The following is a 20,794-nucleotide window of genomic DNA, read 5'->3' as shown; positions in this document are numbered from 1 at the left end:
GGGGGCCCACTGACCACGATGAGGCACAGACCCAATGGGTGACTCTGGGTAACATGGTCGCTAAGAGAGATATCGCGCGATTGTGGGGCTCCGCGGGGCCCCCCACATTGACCGCGTGGAAAGAAAATATGGACTGGAGTATGCTAAGGGAGAAGACGGTATATTGCGCTAGAGGCCGCCCTCGGAAGTGGCACGCCATCTGGGGGCGGTGGACTCAATACAGGGGGGGAATATGTCTAGCCCCTGATTTGGATCCCCCCGAGGAACAGCTTTCCTCCTAACCTTCTTTCCAGCTAAGTATGGTTAATGGACTTCTTTGGCCTCTGCTGTCCCCCTTCTTCCTCTTTTCATAGTACTGTAACTGGTAGATGATTGGGGTCCTGCCTCCCCTGGGGGGCTTTCACCATGGGCATTCAGTGTTCATGCCTTGCTGGGGGTTGTTGTGTGTTTTGTGTTTATTTAAAAATGGAATCTTTGCACTCCTCCTTCACTGTACTGTGGACACATTTCTGTTCCTCTTTATCGAAGCTGCCGAACCTCCGGGTTGTCGGCTGAATAGCCGTGTCCAGACTTTTGAAAATAAAGGTTTAAAAAAAAAAAAAGCAGATATAGAGAGCGGGGCCACCCTGGAAAAGGTAGGGGGTGCAGTTCCTGACTGTGCCAGAGTTTGGAAAGAACACCAAGTTCTTCAGCCTGACCCAGCTGAGCTCAGTTTAGCCAATCTGAGCAGCTTGGGTGAGGATGGGCAAGTGCTAATAAGACTAAAACGACAATGAAGGGATAATAAATAAATGCCGGAGCTCAGAATAAAGCCTTGATTATTAGATGCCGGGCACAAACTACTCCCAGGGGGGTCTGCAAGCTACCGGTAGCTTGCGATCGACCAGTTGGAGACCCTTGCTCTATGGTCTTACAGGACCACTGGCAAGATCTCGCAGGCCATGCCCCATAAATAGAACAAGGCTGAGACAAATAAGACTGATACGAGAACACTATAAACGCTAATATCCTTTCTAAGATCATTACTACAGTATTTTTTAAACGGGATTGTATTAACCGTGTGGGAACACCCGTATTGCTTAAGAGGGGAATATAGCATGCTAGACAAGATGCACATAGCTTTTAGACCAGGGTGAATAACGCAACAGATGCTTGGACATACTGAACCATAATGTCCCAGGGGAAAGCGGAGCTGGATCTTTGCTGTCGCACGTCCAGAATTCTATGTGTAGGTTGCGGGGGGGAGGGTGTTTCTTACGTCATGTTAGTAATGTTTGTCAGGCACACATACTTTGTCTCTACCCACTGTACCCTATCCCCTTTAAACCTTTCCATCCACACTTCTGCACTCACTAGGGAGAATGACACCAGGTCACGGGAGGGAGCGACGATAGGGTCCAGAGAGGGATGACACAGAAAGAGCATACACGAAGTCCCAAAAAGAGTAATACTGAACTGAAAGGGAAAATGGCTTTTATCACACAACCATTACCTAGCATAACAAAATGACAACTAACACTGCAAAAACATTAACGTCCAACTTAAAGATAGTCTCCCTAAATGTTAAAGGTCTCAATCACCCAGTTAAAAGGAAAACAATACTTGGCTACCTAGCTAAAACTAACGCAGATCTCTTTCTCCTACAGGAGACTAGGCTATCCCTGGACGATGCAGAACGGATTAGGACAAGATGGGTTGGTCAGATGGCATGCTCTCCGGCCATAGGAAAGAAACTGGGTGTAATCATTCTGATAAATGTGAACTCCAAAATAAAAATAGAAGATCAACAATGCGATGTAGAAGGGAGAATACTGTTAACGCATCTGAAAAGGGGAGAAGACAGCATCCATGTACTCAACATCTACGGGCCAAACACGGACGACTCCGGTTTTCTGGGAGGGCATCTCGAAAAGGCTGGAGGCACTCCCACATAATACCGAACAGTGATGGCAGGTGACTTCCATATGGCATTAGATTACACTATAGACAGACAATCACAGTGCCATTCACTACCCCCGGGGGCGCACAACGTACTGAAAAATATATGTACCAGATTCAATCTTAAAGACACGTGGTGACTTCAACACCCGGACACGAGAGATTACACATTTTACTCTAATCCACACAATTCATACAGCAGAATAGACTACATACTGATCACAGGTACACACACCCACTTAATAGAACATACAGACATAGTCACGAGAACAATCTCAGACCACTCCTGCATCAGCCTCCTACTGTGCGGACGCCACAATGAGGATCACCCACGAAGATGGAGATTCAACAGTGATGTGGTGTCAGACCAGAGCAACAGAACCAAAATAGAGGAGGCCATTAAAGAATATATTAACTTTAATGACACTACAGACACAGATCCTAAAACCACGTGGGACGCACTAAAAGCCACAATTAAAGGGACAATTATGGACATTAAAGGCAAGATGAACAGGAACGCAAAGGCACAGTTGGGTCAACTAGAAATGGATATCCAAAAACTAGAGCCAACCCATATCTCATACTCAAAGAACGCAGGGTTACTCACAGAACTTACAAAGAAGAAATATGAATTCAACAGAATCCTGAGCGAAAGAGCGGGTATGTGGATAAACAAATTTAAAGCAATAAACCTATGCGAGGCTAACAAATCGGGGAAAATCCTGGCATCCTACCTAAAACACAAACAGAGACAGCACACCATCTCAACAATCACAGACTCACAAAATATCACACACACACAGCATAAGGAAATTCTGCGTACATTTAGTGTATTTTATCAGGAACTCTACAACAAAGACCAAACGCAGGACGAAAAGGGTTGCACCGAGTACCTTAACAGACTAAACCTCCCAAAGATAACACCAGAAGACGCTCTCAATCTAGGTAAAGAGATTAGTTCAGCTGAAATTGAGATGGCAGTTAAGTCCCTTAAAGCTAACAAGGCACCCAGGCCAGACGAATAAACAGCCACTTTTCATAACTCAACTACAACCAACTATGAGAAAAGTATTTAACCACTGCGAGGGGGCAGGGATGGTCTCACATACCATGTCCGAAGCTAATATTATAGTTATCCCCAAAGAAGGCAAAAACACCCAGTTTCCCCAAAACTACAGGCCTATCTCTTTGATTAACGTTGATTGAAAGATATATGCAAAAATCCTGGCATCAAGGCTTAATAAGGTCCTTCCACAATTTATAAGCAACACACAAGTTGGCTTCCTCAAGACACGCATGTCACACGACAACACCAGACTTCTATGCCATATTCTGGATAGAGCGGCCAAGTCGGACAAACCTGCAGTGGCCATCACACTAGACGCGGAGAAGGCTTTGATAGAGTATCGTGGCATTTCCTAGAACAATGCATGCGGACCTTCAACCTGGGAAACTCTTTCACACGGAAAGTTATGGCACTATACGAAAAGCCCACGGCTCGTATTGTGGTCAATGGGGCTGTCTCAGAGCCCTTCACCCTACAAAGAGGGACAAGGCAAGGTTGCCCCCTGTCCCCCTCGCTATTCCTACTAGCACTAGAGCCTCTGATTAAGGACATCGAGACCAATGAAGAGATGAAAGGGATTACCATCAATGAAGTCACAATCAAACTAGCAGCATACGCGGATGATATCCTCGTTGTCACGGAAAGCCCTAAATCCTCTATCACGGCCCTCACGGAATCCATTGATAAGTATTCGGCCCACTCCAGCTATAAACTTAACAAAGACAAGTCAGAATGCAAACCACTCAACATACACACCACTAAAGACATATTGGGGATTCGGATCTCGCTTGGCAAATCAGTTTTGCAAAATACCTGGGCATATACTTTGGGAATGACCTTAAAAACACACTTGAACAAAATGAAAAAATAATGCTGGACAAAATAAAGAAGCTGTTGGAGGGCTGGTCACCGAAATTCATTACGTGGTGGGAGAGGACTTAGACGGTAAAAATGATGGTTACCCCAATGGTCATCTACCTGGCAAATATGCTCCCTCTAATACTCACTGACGACTTCCATCGCAAAATAGATAAGATGCTGAATAACTTCATCTGGCGAGACAAAAAAGCAAGGATAAGCCTTAAAAAATTAAGATTAGGGAAAAAACTGGGGGGATTAAACCTGGCGGATTTTAAAGCCTTCCAAACTGCCTTTTTGGCAAAACAGGGTAGCTACTGTAGTCTACCCAACTAGGAGTACGCACCAGCTTGGCTGAGACTAGAGAGAGCTATACTAAATAACCTTGAACCATTAGCCCTACTAACAGCCAATAAACATAAATTGGTAGTAAACCCAATACTCAAAAATACCAGAAGCGCCCTACTGAAGGTAGACCAGAAGATGGAACACAGCATAAAAAACTCGAGATGGGAATCACTATGGGCAAACAATAAGATAAGATATAAAGGCAAACCACTCTCTATGGATACGTGGAGTAGAACAGGGATCTCTCACCCTATTCAACTAGAAGAGGGAGGGAATCCCACCACTTTTAGGATGCTAAAAACCAAGCACAACTTACCAGACATAGAACTATATAATTTCCTAAAAATCAAAACAGCACTTTCCAAAGCGAGACTTTCCGTTACCAAGCCGACAATCATCCAATATATGACCAACCTCATCAAAATAGGCCACCAGGTCTCACACATCTATAGACTCCTACGGCCCAGCACATCCAAACTTAACGAAAAGACACGTAAATACTGGGAGTCGCATCTAGGAGATACACTGAGCGAGAAACATACCCAGTTACTATGGACCCCCCACACAAAGTAAGATAACCCCGGTACTAGCTCATACAAAGTTCTGGACGTTACACAAACTACACTGGACCCCAGCGCGCCTGGCGAACCTAGGTTTGAACACCAATGACCAGTGCTGGAATTGTAATAACGGAAGGGGGGGATCTGGTCCATCTCATATATCACTGCCCCAAAGTCAAATCATACTGGGAGAAGATCTTTGCCTTTTTAAACGACATGTTAGGATGTACCCTTAAAACTGAGTTTGCCACCCTGGTAACGGCCTCGGTTAGGACAGAGGCAATCTCACAACAAGATAGCGACTTACTTGATCTCCTACAAACGGCAGGTGTAAAAATGGTTCTCACTAAATGGAAAGACACCTCCAAGGCAACGTTTAAGGGATGGCTCAACTGGGTGACGTACATTAGAGGTGCAGATACGGTGGCCCTACGAGACTCACCGTGGAGACAGCCCGCCAGGAAAATGTGGGCATTCCTGGACAAGTACTTAGACCCCTATGACCCACCTTGAAGGTGCCTAGTATAACGACCCGGATACCAAACTTTTTAGACAATGGCGAGCAGGCTTCTCTCTCTCTCCGCTCTGGTCCCGTCTTCCCTGTCCCTATCTGTGCTTCCTGTGACCCTTACGAGAACAGAGGGTGGGGGGCAGCCAAAAAAATAAAAAAAATACGGTACCTCAACTAGCACAGCTAACGTGAGCTGCCCTGTAACATCATGCAATATAAAGTGCATGTTATATGTATCTGTTTTTTTATGTTTTATGTTATAAGGTTTTTGTATATGTCAAAATATCAATAAAATTCTATTGAAATAAAAAAAAAAAAGAATCCACCTTACTGGTCAAAGCTCATACAATGAGATTTTATGGAGTAGAGTGCTTGGTGAGAAAACCTGGATAACCAGGCACAAGCCTGCACCATCTGGCTAGTTGCCGATTAATGGATGAACAAGAACAAGGCATCTGTGAAGGTGTCATTGAATGGGAGGAAGGGCTCTAATGCAGTTAGCAGAGGTTAGTGAATCTCCATTAGACCATATGACTTAGTCTAAACAGAAGGCAACTGAAATTCTAGCTCCTCAGCTACCCTTGCAAATAAGGCACTCTTCTCCAATAGTGATTCATGTGGCAAGTCATGCTCTATTTCAGGGGAAGTGTGAAGCCCACTGGCATTTTGTAGGTCAAAGCATAGGGCATCAACAGTATAGTGAGGAGGAAGCAAGCCATCACCCTCCTCCATCAACATCAGTATCCTGGAGTGCCCTATGTTCTGGTACAGGGTCAGAGTTAGAGGCAAGAAGAGAATGAAGCCTATGCTGATAATTGCGTTGCAGTAGAAAAGTTAGTTAGTATTCAGGAAGCAAGACAACTGGTTGTGATTCAATTAATTCACAATGTGACATCCATCAGCACTAACAGTGCTGCTTAATGTCATCAATACAGTGGAAACGGCATGCACTGTGGGGCCGGTGTGGAATCCTGTAGCCTTGTCAGTACATGCTTGGTAATGGTTGCCAAGGAGGAAGTTGAGGAAGAAACCGTTGGTGGTATAATGGTTGGATGCCTATGCATCTCTGTGGCCCTGAAGGCTCACCAGCGGGAGTCAGTAGCACACTAAAGATTTGCAGGATGGCCTCCTTGAAGGCCACGATCTGCTGCAGAGATAACAATGGCCTGGGAAACTCGGGGCACCTCATGACCAGCAGAGTTAATGGTTTCATGGCTGATGACTTCTAAAGAGTGCAGCATTAATCTTGACACCCTTGCACCTTCTTCGCAATCAGAGTGACACAATGAGGTTGAGTCCTGCTTCAATTTCTTGTGTGTGCTTTTAGAGTTTGACTTACTAGAAGATTTTTTAGCACAAAGTGGAGTGGTTGCAGAAACAGCTTCGTGACCGGGACTTGGAACAGGAGATGACCCTGCACTATGATCGCAACTACTTCTTATGCATGGCAATGTACAGATTCCTCTCTTGGTTTAAGATCACCTTCGGATCCATTAGGGCACATTGGTCACACAACTTGGAGTCATAGGCGGAGCCCAGGCACCAAAGACATACCTCGTGGGAGGTCAGTGATCGATATCTACTTGCCGTAGTCTTATAACAGCTTGAATGAAGCCTGATCTTTTCGAATACAACATTGATCCCTTACACACACTTGAGAATTTAAAAATTGTGCAAAGACCAACCAATTTGGGAGTGGCGCTCTGGATCTGCATTGGAAGGCACAGCAAAAAATGAATTGACATCAGAGCACAGGGTGGCGCTAATGAACAAGTTACTTACCTTTCGTAATGATATATCTGTAAGAGACATACATTAGTTATAGAATCCTTACCTTAGAATTACCCCGAGGTGTCAGACTGGATCAGGAGAATTTTTTCTTCAGCTGTACCCCTGCGCATCGGTAGGTGGCGTCGGTCGACTCCGCATTCGTCATTGGCTTCGTGATTGCTAGAATGACGTTGCGGTATCTACTTAGATGCCGCCCCTGAACGCTGACGTCAGTTCTTTACACAACATTGCACGCCAGAGGTGCAGAGCCATGCAAGACACTGATCAGTGGTGGACAAAACTAGGGCTCTGAAAGGAAGTCTCTTACCCTAGCAGTCAGTTCGCAGAACGGGGAGGATGGGTGGGGTGGTGAGGAATCCAAAACTAATGTATGTCTCTTACAGATATATCGTTACCGAAGGTAAGTAACTTGTTTATCTGAAAGAGACCCTTAGTTATGGATTCCTCACCTTAGAATAGATACCCCAGCAATACCAACCCCGGAAGTGGGTCTGCTATCTAAGTTCACACCAGAAAGTCCAGGAGAACTGAACGGCCAAAGAAGCCATCTCTCCGGACTTGGCTGTCCAGGCAGTAATGTTTAGTGAACGTGTGCAATGAAGCCCACATGGCTGCCTGACAGATGTCATGAAGGGGGACTCCACGTCCCAAAGCAGTAGTGGCTGCCGTCGCCCTGGTGGAATGGGAGCGCAACTCTAATAATGGAGGTTCCTTTTTCACCAAGGAATAACACATTTTAATGCCAAGAACGACCCATCAAGAGATGGTTTGTTTATGCACAGCCCAACCTTTCTTGGCGCCCACATAGCCAACAAAGAGCTGATCATCCACCCGAAATTGTTTTGTGCAATCCAGATAAAATTAAAGCGCACATTTTGGATCCAGACGGTGGAGACTCTCCTCTTTAGAAGGATGCGAGAGCTGGAAGAAGGTGGGCAAATAGATAGGCTGTCCTATGTGGAAAGAGGTAACCACTTTGGGAAGAAAGGAAGGCCTAGTGCTCAGGACAACCTTGTCCTGATGAACAGCCAGGAAAGGAGCTTTAGAAGAAAGAGCCTTAAGCTCACTCACCCTGCGAGCAGATGTGATGGCAACCAGAAAAGCAGTTTTGAGGGTCAAAAGTCTGAGAGGACAATTATGTAGCAGCTCAAAAGGAACGCGCATAAGGTAAGTCAGAACAAGGTTCAAGTCCCACTGAGGCACTACAAAAGGAATAGGAGGAAACAGATGAGTAATGCCCTTAAGGAAGCGATTTACAATAGGGGACTTGAAAAGAGAAGGCTGATCAGAAAGGCGAAGTAAGGCCAAAATGGCCGAAAGATAGCCTTTAAGGCTGCCCAGAGCGAGCCCTGCTGGGCCAAAGACAGAATGAAGAGGAGAACCTCTGAAAGAGGGGCAGAAAGGGGATCTACAGCCTTTGCTGTGCACCATGCCACAAATTTGTTCCATCTACAGGCATATACCGTTTTGGAGGCGGGACGCCCGGCTGCCAAGATAACGTTACAAACTCCGTGAGGAAGGTTGAAAGCTGTCAATTGTCGCAGCTTAATCTCCACGCAAAGAGGTGGAGGCTGCACAGGTTTGGTTGAAGGACCGTCCTCTTCTGCTGCGACAGAAGATCCTCCCAAAGAGGCTGTCTGATAGGAGGATCGATGGCCATTTTCAAGAGCTCGGGATACCAGACTCTTCATGCCCAGTCCGGGGCCACAAGACTGACTTGGGTTCTTGATCTTCTTGAGCACTCTGGGCAGAAGTGGTATAGGCGGAAAGGCGTATAGATGACCTCAACTCCACTTGCGACAAAAAGCGTTGCCTAGCAAGTGCCGCCTTGGAAATTCCAAAGCACAAAACTGCTGACATTGCGCGTTCTCTACCGTGGCGAATAGATCTAACTAAGGCTCTCCTCACTGCTGAAAGAGACCTTGCACCACCTCCGAGTAAAGACGTCATTCATGATCCATCATGCACCTGCGGCTGAGTTCGTACGCCCTGGCGTTCAGTGAACCTGCCAGGTGTTGAACCACCAGGGATATGCCCTGATGTTCCAGCCATGTCCAAAGGCAGAGAGCCTCTTGACATAGGGTCTACGACCCCACCCGACCTATTTCTTGCAGTACCACTTGGCGGTGGTGTTGTTTGTAAACACCTGCACTACTTTTCCTTTGACAGAAGGAAGGAATGCTTTTAGTGCAAGACGAATCGCCCGGAAGGTTGATGTTGAGCCCTGACTTCCCGGACACCAGAGGCCTCTGTTCTAGGCCCAACCTCGCCAATACCTTTCGCCTCCTTGTGGCCCCAAGCTCTGGGCACTCCCCCTACCCCCAAGGAAAACGTCAAGAGCCTGGGAGTATGGCTGGACAGGAAGCTCTCCTTTTCCACCCAGGCTACTAAGTTGTCCGCCACCTGTTTTGGCATCCTCAAGACTCTGAGGAAAGTCCTCCCTCTTCTGCCCCTAGAAGCCAAGAAGGTGGCAGTACAAGGCCTCATCCAGTCCCGCCTGGACTCAAATAATGCCCTGTATGTTGGGGCCCCCGAGATGACTCTCCGGAAACTCCAGGTGGTGCAAAACTGCGCAGCACGCACCCTGTTACAGATCCCACGAGCCCAGTCAGCCAGACCTGCGCTAAAAAGTCTTCACTGGCTACCAGTCAAATACAGAGTGACATTTAAGGCACTGTGCATTGCGCACCAGGCCTTTTGGAAAACGGGGCCTGCAATTAACAGCAACCTTGTCATCCCCTACCACCCCAACAGGAACCTCCGTTCTACTGAGGCTTTCCTGGCAAAGGTCCCTAGAGTGAAAAGAGCCAGATCCGGGGGCAGGTTATTTTCACTGAACACAGCTAAACTCTGGAATACTCTCCCCCTCCCTCTCCGCTCCAACCCGCACCTACCATCATTTAGAAAAAAATTGAAAACCTGGCTATTCACCAAAGCCTCCGAGCTCTAATCTGTCACTCAGCATGTCTCCCCAATTATCTCAGCGCTTGGACGCCCTTGGGCAGCAACCGCGCTCAATAAATCTATTTCAATTCAATTCAATTTCAACTATTTCAATTCAATTCTCCGCCTCTCCCATGTGGCCACCCCATCCCAGGAGTGACACATCTGTCACCACTGCAAACTCTGGTTGGGGAAGGGAGAAGGATCTGCTGTTGACCCAAACCTGGTTCGTTAGCCACCACTGCAATTGGTGTGCGGTGCCCTCTGAAATCTGGACGCAATCGGAAAGATTTCCCTGATGCTATGCTCACTGGAACTCCAGGTCCCACTGCAGAGCCGGCATATGACACCTGGCATGATCGATTAGCAGGATGCAGGAGGCCATGAGGCCCAGCAGCCTCAGGGTAACCTGACCAAAACCCGGGACAGAGGCTGAAAGATCGGAATCATAGCCTGAATATCCCAGACTCGCTGTTCGGGAAGATAAACCCAAAACTGCAGCATGTCTAAAACCGCTCCGATGAAGAGGAGCTTCTGAAAGGGGGTCAGGTGAGATTTCGGCCCATTGATGGAGTACCCCAGCGAATGCAGGAGATCGGCGTAGTCTGAAGGTGGGAGAAAACAGCCTGGGGCGACCCCGCCTTTAACAGCCAGTCGTTGAGATAGGGGGAAGACTGAAACCTCTGATACGTGCAGATGAGCTGCGACCACCGCCATCACTTTCTTGAACACCCGAGGGGCGCTGGTAAGGCCAAAGTGGAGCATGGTAAACTGAAACTGCTCGCGGCCTACCGTGAACCGCGGGTAACGCCTGTTGGCAGGCGGGACGGGGATGTGAAAGTAAGCGTCCTGCAGGTTCAATACTACCATCCAGTCTCCAGGGTCTAGGGCAGACAAGACCTGAGCGAGCGTCAACATCTTGAACTTCTCCTTCTGCAGGAAGCGGTTGACGTTCCTGAGATCCAAGATAGGACGCAGGCCTTTGTCCTTCTTGGGCACCAGAAATCAGTGGGAATAACAACCACAATCTACTTCTGGGCCAGAAACACGCTCGATGGCTCCCTTGACCAAGAGTGCTGAAACTTCCTGTTGGAGAATGGCCAAGTGATCCTCCGACATGCGATGCTACTGAGGTGGCATGGAGGGAGGGGTAGTCTTGAAGGGGAGGGAGTAGCACCTTTGGACTATTTCCAAAACACACCTGTCCGACGCGATGGTGCGCCAGTACGGGAGGTGATGGCGGATCCTGCTGCCCACTGGGGTTTGGTGGCCCTGAAAGGTCAGACTAGGAAGGTTTGGAGGTTGCTGCAGAGGGGGCTGTGGTGGACTGGCTGCTTGCTGGCCCCCAAGAACCACGCCGGTGGTTCCCACGTCTTTGGCTGCCCTGTGGCTTAACAGCTTGCGCTGGCCTGTGACCCTGGGCGGGAGGTAGCGGTGCACCCCTTCCGTAGCCATGAAAGGGGCAAAAGGCAGGCTGCGCAGGGCGGGTGGTGGAGAGGCCCAAGGACATTGCCGTAGCCCGCGAGTCCTTAAAGCGCTCTAGTGCGTTGTCTGCCTTGTCGCCGAAAAGGCGATGCCCATCAAAGGGCATGTCCATAGGGTGGATTGGACATCACCGGAAAAATCAGTCGAACGCAACCAGGCATTAGGTCGAAGAGCTAATGACATTAAAATAGTCCTGCCAAGTGTGTTGGCGGTATCCATCCGACAGCGGATGGTAAACTGTGCTGTGTCTCTCCCCTCTGCAACTGCAAGGGAGAAGATGGCCCGGGCCTCCTCTGGGCACTGAGGCAGCACCTGCGCCACCGTATCCCACACAGAGTGGGTGTAACGGCCCAACAGACATGCAGTGTTTACCGACCGCAGTCCCAAGCTGGCGGAAGAAAACATTTTCTTCCCAAGGTGGTCCAGCTTTTTGGATTCCCTTTCCGGTGGAGCGGTAGGGAAGGCACCCTTGGAAGTGGAAGCTTGAACCACCAAGATCTCTGGGGTAGGGTGTTGGGAGAGGAAAGTGGGGTCGCCCGGGGCCGGGCAGTGGCGTCTGGCAATCATCCTATCCACAAGAGCCCCTGTATTGGGCCTGGACCAGGTGCCCAAAAAGATGTCCATGAGGGCCTTATTAAATGAAAGCAGGGGCTCCGAAGAGCTTGCAGCTGGCTGAAGCACCTCTGTCAGGAGGCTCGTTCTTACTGCCACTGTTGGAAGCTCGAGGTTGAGAGCCTCGGCTGCCCTACGCAGCACCACTGCATATTTCACTCCCTCCTTCGTAGCCACGGTAGGACGAGACAACATGCCAAGGTCTGGGGAGATATCGAGACCACTGGCATCCCCCAGTTCCTCTCTCCAGTCCAGATCGTACTCCAACTGGTTAGACAAAGGGTCCCAGTCTTCCTCCCCCTCCTCTGGCTGCCAGGTTGGCTGAAAATGGCCAGGGTGGAACACAGGGGCAGGAGTACCCATCAGCGCCGAATCCGGCGTCAGCCAACGCTGGTCCGGCTCCGTGTCCACGTTGGGTTGGAAGCCGGGATCGACGCCGGCTGTGGGGCCAGCCAGCGTTGGCAGTGGACGTGGTGTCGGTGGAGTTGGTGCCGGTGGAGGTGTCACAAGGTCGAACGATCCAGATTCAGGCCTGGATCCAAGAGGGCCAGCGGTGCCGAGGCCGGAGCCGCCAAAGGCCTAGGGCCCCCAACCGTGGGGCCCGAAGGCATGCAGGCGGAGTCAGGCTGCCCAAAGATGGCATGCATAGCTTCATAAAACTGATGGGCAGGGGTCGCTCTCGGTCCCACGAAGGGAGGGAAGCCCGGAGTCGGCCCTGAAGGCACCACACATGGAGCCACGGGAGTGGCACCACCCGCACCTTGCGTCGCGTCGGCTGACGGATGTGGGGAAGTCGAAGAGCGACAATGCTTCTTCGACTTCTTCTTATGCTTCGACTTACAGGACCCCGAGTGCAAAGACTTAGAAGAAAAGTGATGATGGCTCAGCGATCGGTCCCTCGACCTCCTACGCAACCGGAACCTTGTGTGATGCGGAGCCGACTGCCGGGACCGCTCCCACAAAGACTTCGGGCCATGGTTCGGCAGTCGGAGCACGACTTGGGGTTGTGGTCGCACTCCAGGCAGAAGAGGCACATGAGGTACGGTTCCGTCACCAACATCAGTCCAGTACAGGAACCGCAGGCCTTGAAACCGGGCATCCCCCATGTACCAGGAGTCGGATTAGACTCGAAAAAGAAGTCGACAAAAGTCACACAAAAATCAGTCAAATAGGGACTAGGGGTACCACTCTCTTCGGATCTGAGCTTGCTGGCGCGGAAAAATAAAGAACTACTGTCAGCGCGCGAGGGCGGCGTCTAATTAGCTACTGCAGCTTCATCCCGGCGACCACGACGCCGAACGCGGCGTCGACCGACGCCACCTTCCAATGTGCAGGGGTATTGCTGACAAAAAACTTTCCGGATCCAGTCTGACGCCTGGGGTAATTCTAAGGTAAGGAATCTATAACTAACTGTTTCTTTCAGATACACACACACACTACCATTGCAGGCTGCATGTTTTGGTGTAGAGAAAGGTGAAGAGTCTACATAGCACACATACCTGTGCCATGCCTTTAACCCACTGTCTATGGTATAGGTAAGTTACCCCTCTAGCTGGGTGCACTATACCACTGGTGAGAGTAGAGGTGCATGCGCACTGTACCTCTACAGTGTCCAAGTCCATTCTTAGACATTGTAAATACACTAAAACCACAAAGAGCATATGGTCTGAGAGTTTGGCATTACGAACTCCACAGCACCATAATAGCTTTACTGAATTATGCTACCAAATATCTCAGCATATTAAAACCACACTGATGCCAGTTTGGGATTTAGTATTCAATGCATCATAGAGCATCTTCGAGATGCCCCCTGAAAAACAACCAGCCTCTGGTGGGTTCTCTGACTGGAAAACACCAGCCTACCACCACAAATCACGTTTCTGGACTCCAGGGGTGGGAACATTCGTCCCTGGGCCCAGAAACAAAGCCTTTCCTGGGCAGAGATGTTCACTCCTCCCCATGTCAGGAAGATCCATCTGTGGCAAGGGATTTTCAAAGGCCTTGCCACCTTTACAACGCGACCCCCAGCTTCTCCTGCTATCAGGAGCAGGTTCCTTTCCTGTCTCACCCGCTTTTCGAAGGGTAGACAGGCAGGAAAAATTAGAACAGCCCAGAAGGTGTGCCCACTATGCCAACCCGACCCCTCAGGTGGGGGAAGAAAGGTGAAGCCCTCTCTTCAGTGCCTGCCATTAGGCAGATGGCAGGCACGTTCCAGGCAGGATTAGGGAATGTGCCCATGCCTCCACGTGGGGTGAACACACCAAGGGTGTAGTCACACTAAGGTCAGTAGCCCATTGGCTACTACCTCGAGACCCCTAAAACACCTCTTAAATACAGAATTTATGGGGCAGCCCTGAATCCAGAAGGGAGATTCCTGCTACCTACGAAGAAGAAGAATGGAAGAAGTCACACAGCAGAGGAGACTACAGAGAAGAAATGACTTGGCCCCAGCCCTACCATCCAGCCTGCAGTTTCCGGACATACTGTGCCAAAAGTCGACTTGCCCTGCAGCCAGTGACCTCCAAAACCCCCAAGGGGGGCTAACTGCCTTCAACAAAGGCAGGATTATCTGTGACCAGCAGCTCTGTTCTAAAGAGACAGACTCTGAGCCTGCTGAGGACGAAGAAACTCTATGCCTGAACCACCACTGCACCTGTCACCTATGGCCTGAGTCCAAGTAACAAACCAGTCCTGCGAGGTCCCCCAGTGCTCCAGAGTCCAAGCCCACCCCAGGACTTCCCGATGTCACCTGCAGCCTCTGCACCGAGACCTCCCCAACAGCTAGTGGCCCAATAAAGTGAAATCCGACCTCAAAAGGTACTCCTGCATCTGGCCACCCTGTACCCCGGAGAAGAGGACCTGAGGTGCACCTACATCTCCGAGCCCTCCAACTTACCTGCCCTCCTCTTGGTTCCTCCCTGAAGACTTCTTGGACCAAGCCTGCAGCCAAAATCCCAAACCGGCAACCTACATAGGATTGCATTGGGCTCCCGACCCCTCCTAAGCACACTGCACCCGGCCGCCCCTGCACCACTGATGGTGTGGACTTGGCGCTGACATGGGACCCCCTTTACCCTGACCTTAAGCCTAGGAGCTTAGCTCCAGAGACCGAATGGACTGCCAGTGAGCAACCCCCAACCAAGGTGCTGATAGCCCAATTGGCTAACATTGGCATCCTGCACTCTGCACCCGGCCGCCCTAGTGCCGCTGGTGGTGCAATTTGAGTGCCTACCTGGACCTTGGGGAATCTTGGCCCTAAACCCCAAAACAACTTGTAAGACATTTACTTACCTGTGAAACCGATAACCATTTTTCTCCCATAGGGATCAATATTATGAGTTTTTGACACTAAAAATGTTTTCAGTATTGAACTGTTTCAACTAAAATGCAAATTCTAAAAAGCCATACTTACCTTGTATTGTGAGATCCCTCGGTGTGTTATCTAGGCATACCACCCCAAGTAGACAATGTAATCGGAAAGTAATCAAAACATATTCTAAAAGTAATTACTGTATTATTTAACCTGCTTTTTGGAGTCATACCAACCATGAGCAAATCCACTCCAAATTGCATTTCTGTATAAAGGTTTACAATTGAAAGTACATTTTACCTACCTGTATCAAGTCCTGTTTGGTTCTAGTAATAAAATACAAGTATACCTTTTTTATACTTACCTAATTGGTCAGGAGTCTGTCTCTGAGTGTGTGTAATCAGTCCTTGAGTGAGTGAATACAATAAATGCTTAACACACCCTATGGATAACCCTAACTGCTTTCCCGCACTACCACAAAGAGAGCTGTTAGTACTTACCTAATTTAGCCTCTGCTATAGGTCTGGGGACTCCCTGAAGCAAGGCTGCCTCCTCTTGCTGCAGCAGGAGAAGGTAGTTCTGTAAAAGGTATGAACAGGGAGAGGGGATCTGGGGAGGAGACTGGTAGACGGGTAGTGAACACCCCTTTTCCACGATCTACAGGACCCACTGGTCTGAAGTTATGGCCTTCAGGCCTGTGGAAAAGAGGACACCTGACCTCCCACCAGTCAAGAGCGCCTCAAATGGGCAACATGGAGCCGCTCCCTGTGGTGGCCGGGAAGGAGGAAAAGGAAACAATGGAGTGAAAAGATTTCCAATCTTTACCCTTCCCATAGTCCCTGTACTGCACTCTGGCAACTAGGGCTGCACTGTCAAGACCAACCAAAGTAAACTGCCCCCAGGTCACCTGAGCATTTCAAATGAGTTCATGAAGTGCATCCGAAGTTCATCGGGCAATATGGATGCAATGATACTGGCCGTATTCCATACAAAATGAATGTACCTGCCAGGAGGCATGTGCGTTGAGAGACTTGGGGGCTGAACTCCCAGCAGGGAAAATCATTTTGGACAATGCCTCAAGCCATTTGATTCACTGTCATCCAGAGCGAGAGGAAAGTACCCACAGAGGAAATGGCCTTAATGATCAGGCATTCAAGGAGAGGGGGTTTTGATAGACACTGGGAAATAACAGGTGCTAGTCAGCATCTCCCAGAAATCATCCCATTAACAAGCCAGAGTGGATGAGGATTTAGATCAGGTGGCCAGAAAGTGATCAAGAAAGGCTTCATTAAAGGAATGTAGGCTGCAAAACCGAAGTTAAAATATTAGCCCTAGTTTCTACTGTGGACCTGGATATGCACAATATTTCTGCTGCCTTCCTGATTATGGTATGGTAGGAGGCCACCCCTAGGGGGAGTGAACTCAAAGGGTCCAAGAATTTCAGCTCAGATCTGTTGAACCCACTGGCTTCACCATCTCTAGAAACCCCTTAGGGATTTCACAGGGATCTCCAGGGCCATCCTGGTTAGAATTATGTTCCTGTGTTCTAAAAGGTGCTGTGCCTCTCTACTTGACCTCTGAATGGGCTCCAAAGGCTGTGACATTGACAAAGACGTTCAAGCATTGGAGATGTGTCCGGAATTACTGATGGTGATGCCTAGGGCGGCAATGGCTTGGTCTCAGTCAGTTCTGGCAACATACAAAGTAGAAACGGAGCAAATGGCGCTTGTGACAATGGCATGAAGGGAGTGAACTGTGCTGTGGGAAAACCCGCAGCTAGAAATTTGAGTTCCAAACCAAAGGGACTAATGGGGCCCAAGGTGCTTCAGAGGGAATCAATACACCCCTGAAATCCATTCAGGTATGGTGCCAGATCCTAACCTGGACCGGGAAAGTGTGGGTAGAGGTGTGTGCTGGTCGCCGGAGGCACAGGGACTTCTGCCAGCTTAAAGGGTAGTGGATTTTATTCAGCTCTGGTTCCAAAGAAGAGCCTGAGGGGAGAGGAGATCCACAAAAGTGGTTTGCATTGGGATGATATGGATAACGATGGTCAAAGTGACCTCAACCTTGCCCTTTGCTTAGGCCATAAAGAGTTTACACTCCTTTTTTTAATGCTCTTCAGATGCACACTCTAGCATGTCTCGTGGCCCTGAAAGTCATGAATGAAACCTAGTCACCAGAGGCAAACTTCACGAGGGTCAGTAACCGACATCTGACCCAACAGTCTTACAGGGTTTGAATACTGAGCATTTAGGTGGTGACAGGTTTGCTTTTGTACTTGTGTGTAAGCATTTTTTTGGTGAGAGAAAGACCTCGCTGAAGAGATCTGGATCGCGTCAAAGGTGCAGAAAAAATGAACTGGGTCATCTCAACTGTGGGTATCACTTTGTAGTCCCTGTGACACCACATTACATCATTTCTGGCACCAGAATGAAGCCAGTGCCCCCTACTGTTGAGGGAGCGCTATCAGAAGAGTTTTCTGGACCAGGCTTTGTGCCCGAATGCATATAAAAAAGTTGAGGAATCTGCCGGAAGAAGCATGCATCAGAAAGGTGTTCATATGCAATTTTGCAACCCACTGTTGTGCGAAGAGCACTACACAGCACAGTTGAGGTCACTGAACTTTGTGACGATCAGGCACTTTTTCCTCAAGATGTATCCCTTCTCTTTCTGCAATCTGCACTGTAGACCTGTAATGTGTGTTTTTTGGAAAAGAAGAGAGGTAACAGGCAAGGAAACACAGGGAAGGGTGTCTTGCACATACTGAATAGTAAATACAGGAGTAACCTCTGAAGTGATGTCTGCGAATCATGCCATACCACCTGTCTGATCTGCATGGAAGCTGCACTTTGATACTGTCAAGAGTTGAAACCCAACTCCATGGGCAGGTAGAGATTTACCAACAAATTACTGAAAGCTCCGCAGAGTATCTTGAAATGCTTCCCCCTCTGCAGCTGCACAATGGCAATGCCCAATACGTTTTTCAGGTATTGCTCTACAAGTACTTTTCCAATTACTCTGAGAGTCAGAAGGGGCAGCGCCATATGCCTGATGGCGCCGGTAGTCCATGGTCATTCCATCAGACATGCCTAATGCATGGTGATTAAGGGACTTATACACAGCTTTGTATTAAAGATGCCTAAAATTCTGTCACGTTTCTAGCAAAGCACTATACTTCAGAAAATCATTTCTGTTGAACTCCTTAATATGTTAATTAATGATTTTGAATTACATATTCCAGAGCAGGCATAATTACAGCCTTAACTACCGTTCTGCTCTTCCTTTCAGATACAAAGTGTATGAGGGTTTGTTTTAGGGGGAGGGGGGTGTATAGGTGCAATCTAGCCAGTTCCTGGTGTGGGCACTCAAGTGGAGGTTATTATCCATGAGGAAGCCAGAAGACTTTATTCAGCACAGTCTCCTCATTTATTTGAGTAAGGGGTGGGAAGCAGGAAATCAATTTTAGAGAGCATGATTTTCAGCAGTCTTTGAGGCATCTAACCATGTAATTTTACTAAAAACAGCGTTAGTGGAAGTCAGTTTTCAGATATAGTTGTGTGTCGTCCTCTTGTGGGTGGAATGCCATCGAGACCTGTGAAGTTACACAACTGTTTGCATAATAATTAAACAAAATATCGATCTGAATCAAGCCTGGATGAAATTGATTTAGCTTGACAACTAAACATGTTAAAAATACGATTAACGCACCAACATTTAAATTTTCTAGAGCTGCTTTTTTTAAATGTACAAACAATATATCTTACCTTGCTCTTTGCTATATATCACCATAAGGCAGAATTCCGGGGACAAGCCACAGATTGCTTTTGTTGGCAAAGCCTGCAAAAAGCCAAACTGCTCTCCATGAGGCTGGCTAAAGCAAACAACAGGATCAGGGGCGCTGGGGGAACCAACATATTCTCCCCACTTCAATCCTCTAATCCATGATAAAGGACTCTAAAATGACAATCAAAACAAATACGTTGTTTTAAGAATAAATAGTTTGCATATGGAAAGCTGAAAGCCTAAAACAGTAAGCCAAAAGGAAAGCTGAGCTTAGTATGTTCATAATGAATTGTTAGGAACCTCTTGAGCAGTGCCAGCACACACCTTTGTACGACTTATACTTTCTCAGTAAAAACTGTGCGTTTGTCGGACAACATAAACGTCAGGATTGTGTGAGACTGATTCAATGCACACCTTCAGGATATATTGGCCTAAGCCCTGCTAGTTCACAGTGCAGCATCTGTATCCCTAACCTGACAAGGTAACAAATAGATTATTCAACCTCAGAACATGACAAACCTTACTCCTCAAGGAAACTGTGGCAACAGATCTAGAACCTTTTTCGTTGGGTTACTGATGCATACTCAAAGAGATACACAAGAAATACTCAACAAGCCGTTTCAATGTTTATTGACGCAATGTGATTCTTGTATAAAAGACATGAGCTGCTATAATCAATCGAAGGAAACTGAATAGTATAGTCAACATTTTAGAAGAGAGAGAAAAGCAGGATAATTAAAAAAAGAAAAACATTGGGACTTGCAAGTTTCCTGCTGCAGGATCGGATATTAGAAATGCAAATATAATTATTTTTTACACGCCAGGAGTACGATAAAGTGATATGGCAGGCAGCAAGAGCGTGGTAAAAATGTTGTGCACTCGACTGCAGGAGCAGGTTACTGGCAGTGCATACTCCGGATCACACAAGAACAGTACCTGTCAGCTGAAGCCCACAGAGGAATCAGATTTTCGCATGCAGACCAGTAGGCAGGAGACTAGCCTTTAAATCACTAGTCTTCCGCCTGAATCGAGAGGGTTGGCATGTATGGAAAAGTGTAATAAGCATTATGAGAATGGTGATTAAGATAAACAGTCCAATCATTGTGCTATAACAGTGAATATATGCTAGCATATAAGAAATGTATTATATTATGCGCTACCTATCCTAGTATGTCTAGTGTGGGTGAATCTGCCAAATTCCTGTAGGGTCATCTAACTCTAATATATCAATAGGGGGGAGGGAAAAAGAAGCAGAGGTCCATTCGGCTTCCAGAGGTTAGTACAAAAATATCAGGGTGGGGAAATGGACCACTTGTCCTGTGTACCAGGGTCTTTTAGTTTACGTGGTTGGGCATCCTTAAAAAACCCTCATATACGTACACTGGCGTAAGGCGGTATATCTTGATTCTCCGCCGTAGTGTATCGTGATAGCATGATCATTGGGCTTTTTATTGTCCAAATGCTAACCTCCCCATGGAGGAAGACCAACTGGTTGTACAGTAGTGGTCAGAAATAACGGAACGAGGGCGTGCTCGTGCTCTGTGAACTGTGCTGTTAAAATTCCTAAAGTCAAATCCCGTGTCCTTTAT

The 20,794-nt window shown here is 48.0% G+C and overlaps 1 protein-coding gene across 3 annotated transcripts in view; it reads right to left on the bottom strand.

Moving 5' to 3' along the window:
- Positions 1-20,794, bottom strand: part of LYST (lysosomal trafficking regulator) — a 3,752,809-nt gene that overhangs the window by 513,476 nt on the left and 3,218,539 nt on the right. For all 3 annotated transcript variants that reach the window (XM_085611970.1, XM_085611971.1, XM_085611972.1), the window contains one exon: positions 19,187-19,376. In XM_085611970.1, the coding sequence (XP_085468096.1) occupies positions 19,187-19,376 (190 nt within the window). The remainder of the gene's footprint in view (positions 1-19,186; positions 19,377-20,794) is intronic.

This window comes from Triturus cristatus, chromosome 6 (assembly GCF_964204655.1).
Source record: "Triturus cristatus chromosome 6, aTriCri1.1, whole genome shotgun sequence".
In the NCBI taxonomy this organism is placed as follows: domain Eukaryota; kingdom Metazoa; phylum Chordata; class Amphibia; order Caudata; family Salamandridae; genus Triturus; species Triturus cristatus.
The sequence above is the reverse complement of the archived record's forward strand: the minus strand, read 5'-3'. Positions and strand labels throughout refer to the sequence as shown.